Below are 20,659 nucleotides of genomic sequence, written 5' to 3'. Positions count from 1 at the left end.
GGTGTCTTGTTTGAAACAAAACTGTCCTTTTTTGAAAATAATTTTATCTGAGACGTCATTAGGAATCTGAGCATGGTACTTTCAAAAGTAGGGCCTACCTTTCCACCCCAGACAGAGTAGGGCCTACCTTTCCACCCCAGACAGAGTAGGACCTACCTTTCCACCCCCCTACCTTTCCACCCCAGACAGAGTAGGACCTACCTTTCCACCCCAGACAGAGTAGGACCTACCTTTCCACCCCAGACAGAGTAGGACCTACCTTTCCACCCCAGACAGAGTAGGGCCTACCTTTCCACCCCAGACAGAGTAGGGCCTACCTTTCCACCCCAGACAGAGTAGGACCTACCTTTCCACCCCAGACAGAGTAGGGCCTACCTTTCCACCCCAGACAGAGTAGGACCTACCTTTCCACCCCAGACAGAGTAGGACCTACCTTTCCACCCCAGACAGAGTAGGACCTACCTTTCCACCCCCCTACCTTTCCACCCCAGACAGAGTAGGACCTACCTTTCCACCCCCCTACCTTTCCACCCCAGACAGAGTAGGACCTACCTTTCCACCCCCCTACCTTTCCACCCCAGACAGAGTAGGACCTACCTTTCCACCCCAGACAGAGTAGGACCTACCTTTCCACCCCAGACAGAGTAGGGCCTACCTTTCCACCCCAGACAGAGTAGGTCTACCTTTCCACCCCAGACAGAGTAGGGCCTACCTTTCCACCCCAGACAGAGTAGGACCTACCTTTCCACCCCCTACCTTTCCACCCCAGACAGAGTAGGTCTACCTTTTCAACCCAGACAGAGTAGGTCTACCTTTTCAACCCAGACAGGGTAGGCCTACCGACGGAGGCTTTAACTAGTGGTTACTCTTCTTCTGTGGTTTAACCCAACGAGAGAAGGTCACAAGTGTTTCCCTAAAAACTGTGTTGTTTTAAACAACTTCTATTGTTCAGAAAGTGAATAGCTCCAGACATCGTAGGGTAAGACTCCAGACATCGGGTAGGGACCAGACATCGTAGGGTAAGGGACCAGACATCGTAGGGTAAGGGACCAGACATCGTAGGGTAAGACTCCAGACATCGTAGGGTAAGGGACCAGACATCGTAGGGTAAGGGACCAGACATCGTAGGGTAAGGGACCAGACATCGTAGGGTAAGACTCCAGACATCGTAGGGTAAGACTCCAGACATCATAGGGTAAGACTCCAGACCAGACATCTACTCTACTGTAGGCTCACCTGAGCTCTACTCTACTGTACTCTACTGTACCAGACACTGTACTCTAATCTACTGGCTCTACTGTAATCTACTGTCTGGACCAGACATCGTAGGCTCTACTGTAATCTACTGGGACCAGACATCGTCTGTAGAGCTCTACTGTAATCTACTGTAATATACTCTACAGACATCTACTGTAGAGCTCTACTGTAAGACTCCAGACATCTACTGTACTCCACTCTACTGGCTCTACTGTAAGACTCCAGACATACTCTACTGCTACTGTACTCTACTGAGCTCTACTGTAATCTCTACTGTGCTCACCTGACTCTACTGCTCTACTCTACTGTACTCTACTGTACTTTACTGTAATCTCTAATCTACTGAGCTCTACTGTAATCTACTGTCTGTACTCTACTGAGCTCTACTGTAATCTACTGTAATATACTCTACTGTACTCCACTCTAATCTGTTCTGTACTCTACTGCTCTACTGTAATCTACTGTTCTGTACTCCTGAGCTCTACTGAATCTACTCTGTACTGTAATCTACTGTCTGTACTCTACTGAGCTCTACTGTAATCTACTGTAATATACTCTTAATATACTCTACTGTTCTGTACTCCACTCTACTGAGCTCTAGCTCTGTCTGTACTGTAATCTACTGTTCTGTACTCCACTCTACTGAGCTCTACTGTAATCTACTGTCTGTACTCTACTGAGCTCTACTGTAATCTACTGTAATATACTCTACTGATACTACTGAGCTCTACTGTACTCTGTACTCTACTGACTCTACTGAGCTCTACTGTACTGAGCTCTACTGTATACTCTACTGTACTCCACTCTACTGAGCTCTACTGTAATCTACTGTTCTGTACTCCACTCTACTGAGCTCTACTGTAATCTACTGTCTGTATTCTACTGAGCTCTACTGTAATCTACTGTCTGTACTCTACTGAGCTCTACTGCACTCTACTGTACTCTACTCTACTGTACTGAAATCTACTGTACTCTACTCTACTGTACTCTACTCTACTGTACTCTACTCTACTGAACTCTACTGTACTCTACTCTATTGTACTGAACTCTACTGTACTGATCTCTACTGTACTGAACTCTACTGTACTGAACTCTACTGTACTTTACTCTACAGTACTTTACTGTAATCTACTCTATGAGGAGGAGGAATAATTGTCTGGGACTGTTTTTCATGGTTTGGGTCCATTAGTTCCAATGTTGGGAAACGCTACAGCATACAACAACATTCTAGACGATTCTGTGCTTCCAACTTTGTGGCAACAGTTTGGGGAAGGCCCTTTCCTGTTTCAGCATGACCCCGTGCATGCCCTCGTGCACAAAGCGAGGTCCATACAGAAATGGTTTGTTGAGATCGGTGTGGAAGAAATTGACTGGCCTGCACAGATTCTTGACCTCAACCCCATCGAACACCTTTGGGATGCATTGGAACGCCGATTGCAAGCCAGGCCTAATAGCCCAACATCAGTGCCCGATCTCACTAATGCTCTTGTGGCTGAATGGAAGCAAGTCCCCCGCAACAATGTTCCTGCATTTAGTGGAAAGCCTTCCCAGAAGAGTGGAGGCTGTTATAGCAGCAATGTTCCAACATCTAGTAGAACTCCTTCCCAGAAGAGTGGAGGCTGTTATAGCAGCAATGTTCCAACATCTAGTGGAAAGCCTTCCCAGAAGAGTGGAGGCTGTTATAGCAGCAATGTTCCAAAATCTAGTGGAAAGCCTTCCCAGATGAGTCGAGGTTGTTATAGCAGCAATGTTCCAACATCTAGTAGAACTCCTTCCCAGAAGAGTGGAGGCTGTTATAGCAGCAATGTTCCAACATCTAGTGGAAAGCCTTCCCAGAAGAGTGGAGGCTGTTATAGCAGCAATGTTCCAACATCTAGTAGAAAGCCTTCCCAGAAGAGTGGAGGTTGTTATAGCAGCAATGTTCCAACATTTAGTGGAAAGCCTTCCCAGAAGAGTGGAGGCTGTTATAGCAGCAATGTTCCAACATCTAGGAGAAAGCCTTCCCAGAAGAGTGGAGGCTGTTATAGCAGCAATGTTCCAACATCTAGGGGAAAGCCTTCCCAGAAGAGTGGAGGCTGTTATAGCAGCAATGTTCCAACATCTAGTGGAAAGCCTTCCCAGAAGAGTGGAGGTTGTTATAGCAGCAATGTTCCAACATCTAGTGGAAAGCCTTCCCAGAAGAGTGGAGGCTGTTATAGCAGCAATGTTCCAACATCTAGTGGAAAGCCTTCCCAGAAGAGTGGAGGCTGTTATAGCAGCAATGTTCAAACATCTAGTGGAAAGCCTTCCCAGAAGAGTGGAGGCTGTTATAGCAGCAATGTTCCAACATCTAGTGGAAAGCTGTTAAAAGCCTTCCCAGAAGAGTGGAGGCTGTTATAGCAGCAATGTTCAAACATCTAGTGGAAAGCCTTCCCAGAAGAGTGGAGGAGGCTGTTATAGCAGCAAACTGGGACCAACTCTATATTAATGGCCATGATTTTGGAATGAGATGTTCAATAAACAGATGAACACATTATTTTGGTAATATTAGTAATAAGCACATGTAGTGTAGAGAGCTAGATAAAGAGAGGGAGACTTCATGCTGAAGAATCCAATAATGGCCCATAGTTTTATCTAAATGTAAAATGGCTATACACGATTTGGTTGGACCGATACTTGTTATATGATGAACAGCTGCCAGTAGTGTAGCTCGGCATAATCCTGCCACACACACACACACACACAGACACACACACAGACACAGTGTAGCACAGACACAGACACAGACACACACACACACACACACACACAGACACACACACACACACACACACACACACACACACACACACACACACACACACACACACACACACACACACACACACAGACACACACACACAGACACACACACAGACACACACACAGACACACACACAGACACACACACAGCACACAGACACGCACACAGACACACACACAGACACACACACAGACAGACACACACACAGACACACACATACACACACACACACACACACACTCTCTCTCTACTTTTCCAGTTTAAAGCAGAAGAGCACTTCCCATGACGAGTGATTAAACATTACCAATGGGACTTACGTGAATGATAGTAATGGCTTGAAGTGGTGGCTGTAGCTAGCAGATGGCTAGGGGAGAGGGAAAGATCCCCATCCTCATCACACACACACACACACACACACCCTCCCTCCCTTTTCTCCCTTCCTTCCTTCCTTCCTTCCTTCCTTCCTTCCTTCCTTCCTTCCTTCCCTCCCTCCCTCCCTCCCCCTCCCTCCCTCCCTCCCTCCCTCCCTCCCTCATGAACTAAGTAACTGGAGAGGAAGTTAAAAGCATTCCATTGATGAAAAGTCTAAATCACTCAAATCTAGGAAACCGTGTAATTGTAACATTGTAGCCAAATAATGTAATAACAGAGAAAATCTGGCCAAGGATTTGAAATCGCCTAAACCCTAAATCAGGTTTCCAAACACATCCCTGTATACTCTGCCAGTAGCTGTATCTATTCCTGATCATAACTGGACAGGAAGTTAACCATTTAGAGACTGTCATTGATCCTGAATAATGTAGGCTAAGTATGTAATAACATAGGATATCTGGTCAAGGATTTGATAGAGTGCAAACCAGAATTCCAAAACACAACACAACACACACACAGTTATGGTGACTGGACACACACACTGTTATGGTGACTGGACACACACACTGTTATGGTGACTGGACACACACACTGTTATGGTGACTGGACACACACACACACACACACTGTTATGGTGACTGGACACACACACTGTTATGGTGACTGGACACACACACTGTTATGGTGACTGGACACACACACACACACACACTGTTATGGTGACTGGACAAACACAGTGTTATGATGACTGGACAAACACAGTGTTATGATGACTGTACAAACACAGTGTTATGATGACTGGACAAACACAGTGTTATGATGACTGGACACACACACTGTTATGGTGACTGGTCATTTATGAACATTTGAACACTCCACACAGCCACTGTTATGGTGACTGGACACACACACTGTTATGGTGACTGGACACACACACACACACTGTTATGATGACTGGACAAACACAGTGTTATGATGACTGGACAAACACAGTGTTATGATGACTGGACACACACACTGTTATGGTGACTGGACACACACACTGTTATGGTGACTGGACACACACACACACACTGTTATGGTGACTGGACACACACACTGTTATGATGACTGGACACACACACTGTTATGATGACTGGACACACACACTGTTATGGTGACTGGACACACACACTGTTATGGTGACTGGACACACACACACACACACATGGTGACTGGACACACACACACACACACTGTTATGGTGACTGGACACACACACTGTTATGGTGACTGGACACACACACTGTTATGGTGACTGGACACACACACACACACTGTTATGGTGACTGGACACACACACTGTTATGATGACTGGACACACACAGTGTTATGATGACTGGACAAACACAGTGTTATGATGACTGTAGCGTAAACAGGAGCCCAGTGTGTCCTCTCTCACTGCAGTGCGTCTCAGTGGCGTCATCATCAAGGTCAATGATATCAGATGGATACTGTTAGTGACTGGACACACTGATGGTGACTGGACACACACTGTTAACACTGAAGCACTACATCTCAACTGTATCTAACTACCTGTCGATGGAAAGACTCCAACCCAGTGTTATGAACGGACAAACACAGTGTTATGATCACTGTGTAACACTGAAGCACTACATCTCAACTGTATCTAACTACCTGTCAATGAAAGACTCCAACCCAACTGAACGGAGGTCGTCACTGTGTAACACTGAAGCACTACATCTCAACTGTATCTAACTACCTGTCGATGGAAAGACTCCAACCCAACTGAACGGAGGTCGTCACTGTGTAACACTGAAGCACTATATCTCAACTGTATCTAACTACCTGTCGATGGAAAGACTCCAACCCAACTGAACGGAGGTCGTCACTGTGTAACACTGAAGCACTACATCTCAACTGTATCTAACTACCTGTCGATGGAAAGACTCCAACCCAACTGAACGGAGGTCGTCACTGTGTAACACTGAAGCACTATATCTCAACTGTATCTAACTACCTGTCGATGGAAAGACTCCAACCCAACTGAACGGAGGTCGTCACTGTGTAACACTGAAGCACTACATCTCAACTGTATCTAACTACCTGTCGATGGAAAGACTCCAACCCAACTGAACGGAGGTCGTCACTGTGTAACACTGAAGCACTATATCTCAACTGTATCTAACTACCTGTCGATGGAAAGACTCCAACCCAACTGTGCTACAGACTTTTATCGTGTTTATCTTGACTTTGTCTGTGCACAGAGTTCCTACTAGTATCACATATGACCAGCCACGCTCTGCAGGACATCAGATCGACAGTCACTAACCTCGATTTCGACTTCGAATATGACTTGTGTTTCATGGGCTACCAAAACTCTGCAGGTGTAAACACGGTAGATGAGGTGAGACTGAGACAAGGGAGAAAGTTGACTGGCGCTCCCCATCCATTCTATTGGATAATGTCCGGTCACTGGACAAGCCGAGGCTTTCGACTTTTGTCAATCACAACATTCTTATCGGCAGACTCAACAGCCTTGGTTTCTCAAATGATTGCCTCGCCTGGTTTACCAACTACTTCTCTGAGAGAGTTCAGTGTGTCAAATCAGAGGGCCTGTTGTCCGGAACCTCTGACAGTCTCTATGGGGGTGCCACAGGGTTCAATTCTCCGGGCCGACTTTCTTCTCTGTATACTTCAATGATGTCGCTCTTGCTGCTGATGATTCACTGATCCACCTCTAGGACAGAGGAGCCTCTTAAAGAAGAAGTTACAGGTCTGTGAGAGCCAGAAATCTTGCTTGTCTGTAGGTGACCAAATACTTATTTTCCACCATCATTTGCAAATAAATTCATTAAAAATCCTACAATGTAATTTTCTGGATTTTTTTTCTCATTTTGTCTGTCATAGTTGAAGTGTACCTATGATGAAAATTACAGGCCTCTCTCATCTTTTTAAATGGGAGAACTTGCACAATTGGTGGCTGACTAAATACTTTTTTGCCCCACTGTAGGTGTCTGGTTAGACTGTAAACTCTCCTTCCAGACTCACATAAAGCATCTCCAATCAAAAATTAAATCTAGAATCCGCTTCCTATTTCGCAACGAAGCCTCCTTCACTCACGCTGCCAAACTGACCATCCTGCCAATCCTTGACTTCGGCGATGTCATTTACAAAATAGCCTCCAACACGCTACTCAACAAATTGGATGCAGTCTATCACAGTGTGATCCGTTTTGTCACCAAAGCCCCATATACTACCCACCACTGCGACCTGTATGCTCAGCAGGTGTATCTCACTGGTCACCCCCAAAGCCAATTCTTCCTTTGGCCGCCTCTCCTTCCAGTTCTCTGCTGCCAATGACTGGAATGAACTGCAAAAATATCTAAAACTGGAGACTCTTACCTCCCTCACTAGCTTTAAGCACCAGCTGTCAGAGCAGCTCACAGATCACGCACCTGTACACAGCCCATCTGTAAATAACCCATCCAATTGACCTATCTATCTACCTACCTCATCCCCATACTGTAACTCTGTGTTGTTTATGTCGCACTGCTTTGCTTTATCATGGCCAGGTCGCAGTTGTAAATGAGAACTTGTTCTCAACTGGCCTACCTGGTTAAATAAACGTGGAATAAAAAATAAAAATAAAACTGGAGAATAAGATGGATGAGCTTAGTTCCAGAGTCTCGTATCAGAGAGACTTAAAAGCTGCCAGAGACGTGGCTGGACGACTCTTATCTACATCTATCTACATCATAGTGAGGGAAACAGCGCCCCTCTGTCTCTCTATGTGTAGTCCATGTATCTGATGCTGTCTGGACCAAAAGAGTATTACATGTTGCTGACGTAGCATTTAATTGATCGATGCCAACAAGCATTTGGCCTCCCTTGATACAAAAATTATTAAATAATTAGCCGATCGGCGTTGACCTGCAGCAAAACGCCCCACCAAAAGGAGGCCAGTTTGGATTTGGCTTCGCACCAATCAAAACACATCGTAAGCAAAACTTAATTTTGGTTTCTGGTCTGCATGTGTTCATGTTCTAACTAGCTCGCTAAATAGGCCTGTTCCCATGGATAGAGATGTGGATTTGAAAGTCTCTGTACAGGCCAATGATTATATTCACAATTCTAATCTAACCATAAATTAATATATTGTACCAGTGGCCTAACATGATTGAAGGTCAATATGTAGCCTAGATGTAGCCAACTAGTCTCACATTAACTAGTAGTAGTTGAGCTACCAATTAGTTATAGTGATTTTACTGACATCAATTTTGTTTATGAATTATTAAGTGATCAAAACTCATAATTATGTTACGAAATTGTTAACAGAATTACCTGAAAATCTGTAACGTAATTACTGCAGCTGAATTGGCTACAAATCATAATAACCACAAACCACAGTTGGGTCACCTGCTATTCGGTTGAATGCATTCAGTTGTACAACTGACTAGGTATCCCCTTTCCCTGCTGTCCTCCCTTCCACTGGCATGCTGTTATGTTCAGCAGCCCCTCCCCCTCTATTTCCCCCCTCTCCGGTTAATGTCTCTTGAAAAGTAGTTGACATTTATTCAGTCTGGCCTTGATGTTAGCGTCCACAGGCGGACCGGACTGGACCAAATCTAAACCTATCATGGACGTACAGTACCAGTCAAACGTTTGGACACAACTACTCATTCCAGGGAGTTTTCTACTTTATAGAATAATAGTTGTAGCATAATAGTGAAGACTATCAAAACTATGAAATAACACATTTGGAATCATGTAGTAACCAAAAAAAGTGTTAAACAAATCAAAATATATTTTATATTTGAAATTCTTCAAAGTAGCCATCCTTTGCTTTGATGGCAGCTTCTCAACCAGCTTTACGAGTTAGTCACCTGGAATGCATTTCAATTAACAGGTGTGTCTTGTTTGAGCCAATCAGTTGTGTTGTGACAAGGTAGGGGTGGTATACAGAAGATAGCCCTATTGGGTAAAAGACCAAGTCCATCTTATGGCAAGAACATCTCAATTAAGCAAAGAGAAACAACAGTCCATCATTACTTTAAGACAATACGGAAAATTAAAGAACTTTGAACGCTTCTTCAAGTGCAGTCACAAAAACCATCAAGCACTATGATGAAACTGGCTCTCATGAGGACCACCACAGGACAGTAAGACCCAGAATTACCTCAACTGGCTCTCTCGCTGCAGAGAATAAGTTCATTAGAGATACCAGCTTCAGAAATTACAGCCCAAATAAATGCTTCACAGAGTTCAAGTAACAGACACCTCAACATCAACTGTTCAGAGGAGACTGCGTGAATCAGGCCTTCATGGTTGATTTGCTGTTAAGAAACCACTACTAAAGGACACCAATAAGAAGAAGAGACTTGCTTGGGCCAAGAAACATGAGCAATGGACATTAGATCTGTGGAAATCTGTCCTGATGAGTCCAAATTTGAGATTTTTGGTTCCAACCATCGTGTCTTTGTGAGACCACAGAGTAGGTGAACGGATGATCTCCGCATGTGTGGTTCCCACCGTGAAGCTTGGAGGAGGAGGTGTGATGGTGAGGGGGTACTTTGCTGCTGACACACTGTCGGTATATTGTAATATACCCTACACTGTACTGTACTCTATTATACTGAACTCTAATCTACGGTTCTGTGTTGTGCTGCAGACATCTTTGTGTCTTAATTCAGAGCAGATATTTAAGAGTTTTCGGAAAAACATGATCGCATAAAAACCTGAGGGAGATTTTACCGTAATTCCGTCACGGGGCGGCAGGGTAGCCTAGTGGTTAGAGCGTTGGACTAGTAACCGAAAGGTTGCAAGTTCAAACCCCCGAGCTGACAAGGTACAAATCTGTTGTTCTGCCCCTGAACAGGCAGTTAACCCACTGTTCCTAGGCCGTCATTGAAAATAAAAATTTGTAAAATAAAGGTACAATATTAAAGTTTGCATCTGCACAGTTCTTCCACTAAATGTGTTTTTGTAAAATACTAGTTCAGTGTTAATTGTTAAAAATTGTCCATAGAGCATAGAGTTACATGGTTTGTTAAACTTAACAATCAATGTTTTTTTGTTTGACTTACTGTACATTTTAAAGTAAAAAAACTGAGTCAAAGCGTAAACCCGTTTCTATGGAATTCACCTAGAGCTACTGCTTACACAGGCAAAAAAGGATCTAAAAGAACATCCAAAATAACAATATATGAGGGAAGTTGAATCCTATTGCACCGGCTCTGATGCTCGTCGTATGTGACAGAGGGAAACCCAGCCGTGAGATGCCCAATGATGTAGAACCCCCCCTCCCCCCCAAAACGAGCTAAATGCCTTAAATACTCATGTTGAGGAATACAACAGGAAGTAAGGGGGTGCTGAGGGTACTGAGCCCTCAACACGGGGGGACCCTCAGGGGTGCATTTGCTTAGTCCCCTCCTGTACTCCCCTTCTCACCCATGACCGCGTAGCCACGCACTTCAACACCATCATCAAGTTTGCAAACGACAAGGCGGTGTTAGGCCTGATCACAGACAGCGATGAGAAGGCCAGAGACTTGGCAGTGTGTTGGCAGGGCAACAACCTCTCCCTCAACGTCAGTAAACTAAATTATAGGAGAAAGAGGGGAGAGCACGCCCCCATCCACATCGACAGGGCTTTAGTGGAGTGGGTCGAGAGCTTCAAGTTCTTTGGCGTCTACACCACTAAGGACTTAACATGGTCCACACACACCAACACAGTCGTGAAGAGGGCACGACAGCACCTCTTGCCCCTCTGAAAGATTAAAATATATGGCATGGGGCCTAGGATCCACAAAAAGTTATACAGCTGCACCATCGAGAGCATCTTGACTTGATTAATTACTTGGTATGGCAAATGCACCGCCCTCGACCTCAAGATGCTACAGAGGGTGGTGCGAACAGCCCAGTACATCACTGGGGCCGAGCTCCCTGACATCCAGGACCTCAATACCAGGCGGTGTCAGAGGAAGGCTAGAAAAATTGCCAAAGACTCCAGGCATCCAAGCCATAGACTGTTCTCGCTGCTACCGTCTGGCATGGGCTCTCGGACCAACAGGCTCCAAGACAGCTTCTACCCCCAACCATAAGACTGCTAAATAGTTCATTAAAGGTTACCCGGACTATATGTGTGTGTGTGTGTGTGTGTGTGTGTGTGTGTGTGTGTGTGTGTGTGTGTGTGTGTGTGTGTGTGTGTGTGTGTGTGTGTGTGTGTGTGTGTGTGTGTGTGTGTGTGTGTGTGTGTTGTACTATCATGTGCGTTTCTTGCAGAAAAATAAGTTGTTTGACGATACAAATATAATAGGCTAATGGGGGGGGGCACAGCCGGGCATTTAAATTGATGATAAGTCTATTTAAAACGTGAATTCGAGCTCAAATCGTTTACCACGATGGCCCATGGCATGGTAATAAAGGTGGGACTTAATTTAACTTTAGGTAATGGAAGCAATACTAAATAATGATTTGCACACATCGCACACCTTGTTCTCTGAACATAGGCTAAAGGGAATCCACATGCACAACGCATGTGGACACATACCAGATGAACGGTTATCGTCGGATACTTTGTATCCTTTAGGCCTCTGCAATAATGTTTCCCGTTACATTGTAACCGATTGAACGTTAACCCACCAGTTAACCACAATTGGTGGTCAAAAAAAAAGGAGGAGGGCAGAAGAGGGAAACAGTTACACCGCGAACAGCGTCCAGCTGAACACAGCAGCGTATATTATTCCAAACACTACTGTCACACTGCCTAGTCAATTTATGCTCATTTTCAATCACACATAGTTAATACAGTCTGTTGATCAATTTGGCACTTGTTTAAAGAGAGAATCCGTCTTACCTTGCCTATCCAGGCCATCCTAAACATATATTCAGACAATGGTTCTGTCTCGGCTGGAGCTGTTGGGTTTCGTGACGAGACGAAAAACACTTCTGCCTTTTGTGTTGTTGTTGTTTTATGTGCGGTTTATTGATGCGCGCGACAAACGCATATTCGGTTGTTTATCAAACGAATATAATTTCTCCCACATAAATATTGTAGCGTACCGTTATTCGAGTTATCTCGGCATTCTCCATGGAACCTGGTGTTGGATTGACGTGTGCTGCTACTGGCTGATAGACGCGACCGCACCGCCTCCTGTGGATCACGTGACCCTCTGGTGTCTGATTCTGATTCTTGATTCCTTCACGCAGGGAGAACATCGAGACAGCCGCAGCCCGGTGTAGCGGTCTGCTGTGCTGCATATAAGATCATATAAAGAGAATAGGATGGACAAGCTTTGAACTTCAACCGAAGGTGTTTTCTTATGAGACCGAGAAAACCACAAAGCATTTGTTTAATAGGGTTTTATCTGCAGTTTGGGGGGTGAGGGGTGTATTGCCCAAATTAATTCTGAATCACATCACACAGGCTGTGTAGCATTAAAATAATAATAATAATAATTTGGTGGGTGCCTGTAATTGTCCTATTTCACATATGTACAAGTGTGTATCAATACGCATGTGTGAGTTGGAAACATGTTTGTTTTTTGCATATCCCAACTCTACCCTCAGAGAGTAGGGTCACAGCCAGGGTCTGCCATTACTCTCAGAGAGTAGGGTCACAGCCAGGGTCTGCCATTACTCTCAGAGAGTAGGGTCACAGCCAGGGTCTTCCATTACTCTCAGAGAGTAGGGTCACAGCCAGGGTCTTCCATTACTCTCAGAGAGTAGGGTCACAGCCAGGGTCTGCCATTACTCTCAGAGAGTAGGGTCACAGCCAGGGTCTGCCATTACTCTCAGAGAGTAGGGTCACAGCCAGGGTCTGCCATTACTCTCAGAGAGTAGGGTCACAGCCAGGGTCTTCCATTACTCTCAGAGAGTAGGGTCACAGCCAGGGTCTGCCATCACTCTCAGAGAGTAGGGTCACAGCCAGGGTCTGCCATTACTCTCAGAGAGTAGGGTCACAGCCAGGGTCTTCCATTACTCTCAGAGAGTAGGGTCACAGCCAGGGTCTGCCATTACTCTCAGAGAGTAGGGTCACAGCCAGGGTCTTCATTACTCTCAGAGAGTAGGGTCACAGCCAGGGTCTTCCATTACTCTCAGAGAGTAGGGTCACAGCCAGGGTCTTCCATTACTCTCAGAGAGTAGGGTCACAGCCAGGGTCTGTCATTACTCTCAGAGAGTAGGGTCACAGCCAGGGTCTTCCATTACTCTCAGAGAGTAGGGTCACAGCCAGGGTCTTCCATTACTCTCAGAGAGTAGGGTCACAGCCAGGGTCTGCCATTACTCTCAGAGAGTAGGGTCACAGCCAGGGACTGCCATCACTCTCAGAGAGTAGGGTCACAGCCAGGGTCTTCCATTACCTCAGAGAGTAGGGTCACAGCCAGGGTCTGCCATTACTCTCAGAGAGTAGGGTCACAGCCAGGGTCTGCCATTACTCTCAGAGAGTAGGGTCACAGCCAGGGTCTGCCATCACTCTCAGAGAGTAGGGTCACAGCCAGGGTCTTCCATTACTCTCAGAGAGTAGGGTCACAGCCAGGGTCTGTCATTACTCTCAGAGAGTAGGGTCACAGCCAGGGTCTTCCATTACTCTCAGAGAGTAGGGTCACAGCCAGGGTCTTCCATTACTCTCAGAAAGTAGGGTCACAGCCAGGGTCTGCCATTACTCTCAGAGAGTAGGGTCACAGCCAGGGTCTTCCATTACTCTCAGAGAGTAGGGTCACAGCCAGGGTCTGCCATCACTCTCAGAGAGTAGGGTCACAGCCAGGGTCTGCCATTACCCTCAGAGAGTAGGGTCACAGCCAGGGTCTGCCATCACTCTCAGAGAGTAGGGTCACAGCCAGGGTCTTCCATTACCCTCAGAGAGTAGGGTCACAGCCAGGGTCTTCCATTACTCTCAGAGAGTAAGGTCACAGCCAGGGTCTGTCATTACTCTCAGAGAGTAGGGTCACAGCCAGGGACTGTCATTAACCTCAGAGAGTAGAGTCACAGCCAGGGTCTGCCATTACCCTCAGAGAGTAGGGTCACAGCCAGGGTCTGCCATCACTCTCAGAGAGTAGGGTCACAGCCAGGGTCTGCCATTACCCTCAGAGAGTAGGGTCACAGCCAGGGTCTGCCATCACTCTCAGAGAGTAGGGTCACAGCCAGGGTCTTCCATTACCCTCAGAGAGTAGGGTCACAGCCAGGGTCTTCCATTACTCTCAGAGAGTAAGGTCACAGCCAGGGTCTGTCATTACTCTCAGAGAGTAGGGTCACAGCCAGGGTCTGTCATTACCCTCAGAGAGTAGGGTCACAGCCAGGGTCTGCCATTACTCTCAGAGAGTAGGGTCACAGCCAGGGTCTGCCATTACTCTCAGAGAGTAGGGTCACAGCCAGGGTCTTCCATTACTCTCAGAGAGTAGGGTCACAGCCAGGGTTTGTCATTACCCTCAGAGAGTAGAGTCACAGCCAGGGTCTGTCATTACTCTCAGAGAGTAGGGTCACAGCCAGGGTCTGTCATTACCCTCAGAGAGTAGGGTCACAGCCAGGGTCTTCCATTACTCTCAGAGAGTAGGGTCACAGCAAGGGTCTTCCATTACTCTCAGAGAGTAGGGTCACAGCCAGGGTCTGTCATTACTCTCAGAGAGTAGGGTCACAGCCAGGGTCTGTCATTACTCTCAGAGAGTAGGGTCACAGCCAGGGTCTTCCATTACCCTCAGAGAGTAGGGTCACAGCCAGGGTCTGCCATCACTCTCAGAGAGTAGGGTCACAGCCAGGGTCTGTCATTACTCTCAGAGAGTAGGGTCACAGCCAGGGTCTTCCATTACTCTCAGAGAGTAGGGTCACAGCCAGGGTCTTCCATTACTCTCAGAGAGTAGGGTCACAGCCAGGGTCTGTCATTACTCTCAGAGAGTAGGGTCACAGCCAGGGTCTTCCATTACCCTCAGAGAGTAGGGTCACAGCCAGGGTCTGCCATTACCCTCAGAGAGTAGGGTCACAGCCAGGGTCTTCCATTACTCTCAGAGAGTAAGGTCACAGCCAGGGTCTGTCATTACTCTCAGAGAGTAGGGTCACAGCCAGGGTCTGTCATTACCCTCAGAGAGTAGGGTCACAGCCAGGGTCTTCCATTACTCTCAGAGAGTAGGGTCACAGCCAGGGTTTGTCATTACCCTCAGAGAGTAGAGTCACAGCCAGGGTCTGTCATTACTCTCAGAGAGTAGGGTCACAGCCAGGGTCTGTCATTACTCTCAGAGAGTAGGGTCACAGCCAGGGTCTTCCATTACTCTCAGAGAGTAGGGTCACAGCCAGGGTCTTCCATTACTCTCAGAGAGTAGGGTCACAGCCAGGGTCTGCCATTACTCTCAGAGAGTAGGGTCACAGCCAGGGTCTGCCATTACTCTCAGAGAGTAGGGTCACAGCCAGGGTCTTCCATTACTCTCAGAGAGTAGGGTCACAGCCAGGGTCTTCCATTACTCTCAGAGAGTAGGGTCACAGCCAGGGTCTTCCATTACTCTCAGAGAGTAGGGTCACAGCCAGGGTCTGCCATTACTCTCAGAGAGTAGGGTCACAGCCAGGGTCTGTCATTACTCTCAGAGAGTAGGGTCACAGCCAGGGTCTGTCATTACTCTCAGAGAGTAGGGTCACAGCCAGGGTCTGCCATCACTCTCAGAGAGTAGGGTCACAGCCAGGGTCTGCCATTACTGATGGTGACCCTGGAGCAATTTAGGTTAAAGTGCCTTCAGAAAGTATTCATAACCCGTGACTTATTCTCCATTTTGTTGTGAGTGCCTTGCTCAAGGGCACATTGACACATTTTTAAACAACAGGTGTAGACTAACAGCTCGGGTATTCGAACAAGCGAGCAGCTTTTATCTTACTGTCCCATCTCTCTAACTGCTATGCTACCTGTTGCTCTGGAGGTCATTGTGACAAACTCATCACTGGAAAAACAACACTACTTGTTAGTCCCAGTCAAAGTTATAATGCCTTCTGGTTTTATTGTAATTATACCCACCTGTAATCGCCTGTAAACGCCTGTAATCGCCTGTAATCACCTGTAATCGCCTGTAATCGCCTGTAATCACCTGTAATCACCTGTAACCACCTGTAACCACCTGTAATCACCTGTAATCACCTGTAATCACCTGTAATAACCTGTAATCACCTGTAATCAAATCACATTTTCTTTCAATCAAATTGTATTTGCATAGTAAACAGGTGTAGACTAACAGTGAAATGCTGACTGATGGGTCCTTGGTAAACAACAGGTGTAGACTAACAGTGTAATGCTTGGTAACAACAGGTGTAGACTAACAGTGAAATGCTTGGTAAACAACAGGTGTAGACTAACAGTGTAATGCTTGGTAAACAACAGGTGTAGACTAACAGTGTAATGCTTGGTAAACAACAGGTGTAGGCTAACAGTGTAATGCTTGGTAAACAACAGGTGTAGACTAACAGTGTTATGCTGACTGACTGGGTCCTTGGTAAACAACAGGTGTAGACTAACAGTGAAATGCTTGGTAAACAACTGGTGTAGACTAACAGTGAAATGCTTGGTAAACAACAGGTGTAGACTAACAGTGAAATGCTTGGTAAACAACAGGTGTAGACTAACAGTGAAATGCTTGGTAAACAACAGGTGTAGACTAACAGTGAAATGCTTGGTAAACAACTGGTGTAGACTAACAGTGAAATGCTTGGTAAACAACTGGTGTAGACTAACAGTGAAATGCTTGGTAAACAACAGGTGTAGACTAACAGTGAAATGCTTGGTAAACAACTGGTGTAGACTAACAGTGAAATGCTTGGTAAACAACTGGTGTAGACTAACAGTGAAATGCTTGGTAAACAACAGGTGTAGACTAACAGTGAAATGCTTGGTAAACAACTGGTGTAGACTAACAGTGAAATGCTTGGTAAACAACAGGTGTAGACTAACAGTGAAATGCTTGGTAAACAACAGGTGTAGACTAACAGTGAAATGCTTGGTAAACAACAGGTGTAGACTAACAGTGAAATGCTTGGTAAACAACAGGTGTAGACTAACAGTGTTATGCTGACTGACTGGGTCCTTGGTAAACAACAGGTGTAGACTAACAGTGTTATGCTGACTGACTGGGTCCTTGGTAAACAACAGGTGTAGACTAACAGTGAAATGCTTGGTAAACAACAGGTGTAGACTAACAGTGAAATGCTTGGTAAACAACAGGTGTAGACTAACAGTGAAATGCTTGGTAAACAACAGGTGTAGACTAACAGTGAAATGCTTGGTAAACAACAGGTGTAGACTAACAGTGTAATGCTTGGTAAACAACAGGTGTAGACTAACAGTGAAATGCTTGGTAAACAACAGGTGTAGACTAACAGTGAAATGCTTGGTAAACAACTGGTGTAGACTAACAGTGAAATGCTTGGTAAACAACAGGTGTAGACTAACAGTGAAATGCTTGGTAACAACAGGTGTAGACTAACAGTGAAATGCTTGGTAAACAACAGGTGTAGACTAACAGTGAAATGCTTACTGGTGGGTCCTTGGGACTACCGGGCCCAAGTCAATGTGCAGGGTTACAAGGTAATAACATGGCTATAACCAGTGAACCTATCGAGTCGAGAGCCCTGCTGAAATGGTGAAGGATTTAAAACAAGTAGAGCATAACAAATAAATAACAAATATATATTTACAACCCAAAACAAGGCTGTTTTGAAAGAAAGTATAAAACATTTGATCAATTGCATTTTACAGCAATACCACTGCCAGCAACGTCTTTAAAGAAATGACTTAACCTGATAACTGTTAAAGGTGGTTGTTCCCAGGGTTTGGTCTCTGAGACTCTGTGTTAAAGGTGGCTGTTCCCAGGGTTTGGTCTCTGAGACTCTTAGAGACTGTTAAAGGTGGTTGTTCCCAGGGTTTGGTCTCTGAGACTCTTAGAGACTGTTAAAGGTGGCTGTTCCCAGGGTTTGGTCTCTGAGACTCTGTGTTAAAGGTGGCTGTTCCCAGGGTTTGGTCTCTGAGACTGTTAAAGTTGGCTGTTCCCAGGGTTTGGTCTCTGAGACTCTTAGAGACTGTTAAAGGTGGCTGTTCCCAGGGTTTGGTCTCTGAGACTCTTAGAGACTGTTAAAGGTGGTTGTTCCCAGGGTTTGGTCTCTGAGACTCTTGGGGACTGTTAAAGGTGGTTGTTCCCAGGGTTTGGTCTCTGAGACTCTGTGTTAAAGGTGGCTGTTCCCAGGGTTTGGTCTCTGAGACTCTTAGAGACTGTTAAAGGTGGCTGTTCCCAGGGTTTGGTCTCTGAGACTCTGTGTTAAAGGTGGCTGTTCCCAGGGTTTGGTCTCTGAGACTCTGTGTTAAAGGTGGCTGTTCCCAGGGTTTGGTCTCTGAGACTCTTAGAGACTGTTAAAGGTGGTTGTTCCCAGGGTTTGGTCTCTGAGACTCTTGGGGACTGTTAAAGGTGGTTGTTCCCAGGGTTTGGTCTCTGAGACTCTGTGTTAAAGGTGGCTGTTCCCAGGGTTTGGTCTCTGAGACTGTGGTAAAGGTGGCTGTTCCCAGGGTTTGGTCTCTGAGACTCTTAGAGACTGTTAAAGGTAACTGTTCCCAGGGTTTGGTCTCTGAGACTCTTAGAGACTGTTAAAGGTGGCTGTTCCCAGGGTTTGGTCTCTGAGACTGTGGTAAAGGTGGCTGTTCCCAGGGTTTGGCCTCTGAGACTCTTAGAGACTGTTAAAGGTGGCTGTTCCCAGGGTTTGGTCTCTGAGACTCTGTGTTAAAGGTGGCTGTTCCCAGGGTTTGGTCTCTGAGACTGTGTTAAAGGTGGCTGTTCCCAGGGTTTGGTCTCTGAGACTGTGGTAAAGGTGGCTGTTCCCAGGGTTTGGCCTCTGAGACTCTTAGAGACTGTTAAAGGTGGCTGTTCCCAGGGTTTGGCCTCTGAGACTCTTAGAGACTGTTAAAGGTGGCTGTTCCCAGGGTTTGGTCTCTGAGACTCTTAGAGACTGTTAAAGGTGGCTGTTCCCAGGGTTTGGTCTCTGAGACTCTGTGTTAAAGGTGGCTGTTCCCAGGGTTTGGTCTCTGAGACTGTTAAAGGTGGCTGTTCCCAGGGTTTGGTCTCTGAGACTCTTAGAGACTGTTAAAGGTGGCTGTTCCCAGGGTTTGGTCTCTGAGACTCTTAGAGACTGTTAAAGGTGGTTGTTCCCAGGGTTTGGTCTCTGAGACTCTTGGGGACTGTTAAAGGTGGTTGTTCCCAGGGTTTGGTCTCTGAGACTCTGTGTTAAAGGTGGCTGTTCCCAGGGTTTGGTCTCTGAGACTGTGGTAAAGGTGGCTGTTCCCAGGGTTTGGTCTCTGAGACTCTTAGAGACTGTTAAAGGTAACTGTTCCCAGGGTTTGGTCTCTGAGACTCTTAGAGACTGTTAAAGGTGGCTGTTCCCATGGTTTGGTCTCTGAGACTGTGGTAAAGGTGGCTGTTCCCAGGGTTTGGCCTCTGAGACTCTTAGAGACTGTTAAAGGTGGTTGTTCCCAGGGTTTGGTCTCTGAGACTGTGGTAAAGGTAACTGTTCCCAGGGTTTGGTCTCTGAGACTCTTAGAGACTGTTAAAGGTGGCTGTTCCCAGGGTTTGGTCTCTGAGACTGTGGTAAAGGTGGCTGTTCCCAGGGTTTGGCCTCTGAGACTCTTAGAGACTGTTAAAGGTGGCTGTTCCCAGGGTTTGGTCTCTGAGACTGTGGTAAAGGTGGCTGTTCCCAGGGTTTGGCCTCTGAGACTCTTAGAGACTGTTAAAGGTGGTTGTTCCCAGGGTTTGGCCTCTGAGACTCTTAGAGACTGTTAAAGGTGGCTGTTCCCAGGGTTTGGCCTCTGAGACTCTTAGAGACTGTTAAAGGTGGCTGTTCCCAGGGTTTGGTCTCTGAGACTCTGTGTTAAAGGTGGCTGTTCCCAGGGTTTGGTCTCTGAGACTCTGTGTTAAAGGTGGCTGTTCCCAGGGTTTGGTCTCTGAGACTCTTAGAGACTGTTAAAGGTGGTTGTTCCCAGGGTTTGGTCTCTGAGACTGTGGTAAAGGTGGCTGTTCCCAGGGTTTGGCCTCTGAGACTCTTAGAGACTGTTAAAGGTGGCTGTTCCCAGGGTTTGGTCTCTGAGACTGTGGTAAAGGTGGCTGTTCCCAGGGTTTGGCCTCTGAGACTCTTAGAGACTGTTAAAGGTGGCTGTTCCCAGGGTTTGGTCTCTGAGACTGTGGTAAAGGTGGCTGTTCCCAGGGTTTGGTCTCTGAGACTCTTAGAGACTGTTAAAGGTGGC

The 20,659-nt window shown here is 46.2% G+C and overlaps 1 protein-coding gene across 1 annotated transcript in view; it reads right to left on the bottom strand.

Moving 5' to 3' along the window:
- st6galnac3 (ST6 (alpha-N-acetyl-neuraminyl-2,3-beta-galactosyl-1,3)-N-acetylgalactosaminide alpha-2,6-sialyltransferase 3) overlaps positions 1-12,520 on the bottom strand; it is a 126,437-nt gene extending 113,917 nt beyond the window's left edge. The window contains 1 exon segment of the mRNA XM_046320863.1: positions 12,269-12,520. Coding sequence (XP_046176819.1) covers positions 12,269-12,295 — 27 coding nt within the window. The 5' untranslated portion in view covers positions 12,296-12,520.
- Positions 12,521-20,659: the final 8,139 nt, after the last annotated feature.

The sequence above is a fragment of the Oncorhynchus gorbuscha genome, linkage group LG22 (assembly GCF_021184085.1).
Source record: "Oncorhynchus gorbuscha isolate QuinsamMale2020 ecotype Even-year linkage group LG22, OgorEven_v1.0, whole genome shotgun sequence".
NCBI classification, from domain to species: Eukaryota; Metazoa; Chordata; class Actinopteri; order Salmoniformes; family Salmonidae; genus Oncorhynchus; species Oncorhynchus gorbuscha.
This window is presented reverse-complemented; position numbering and strand designations above follow the sequence as displayed.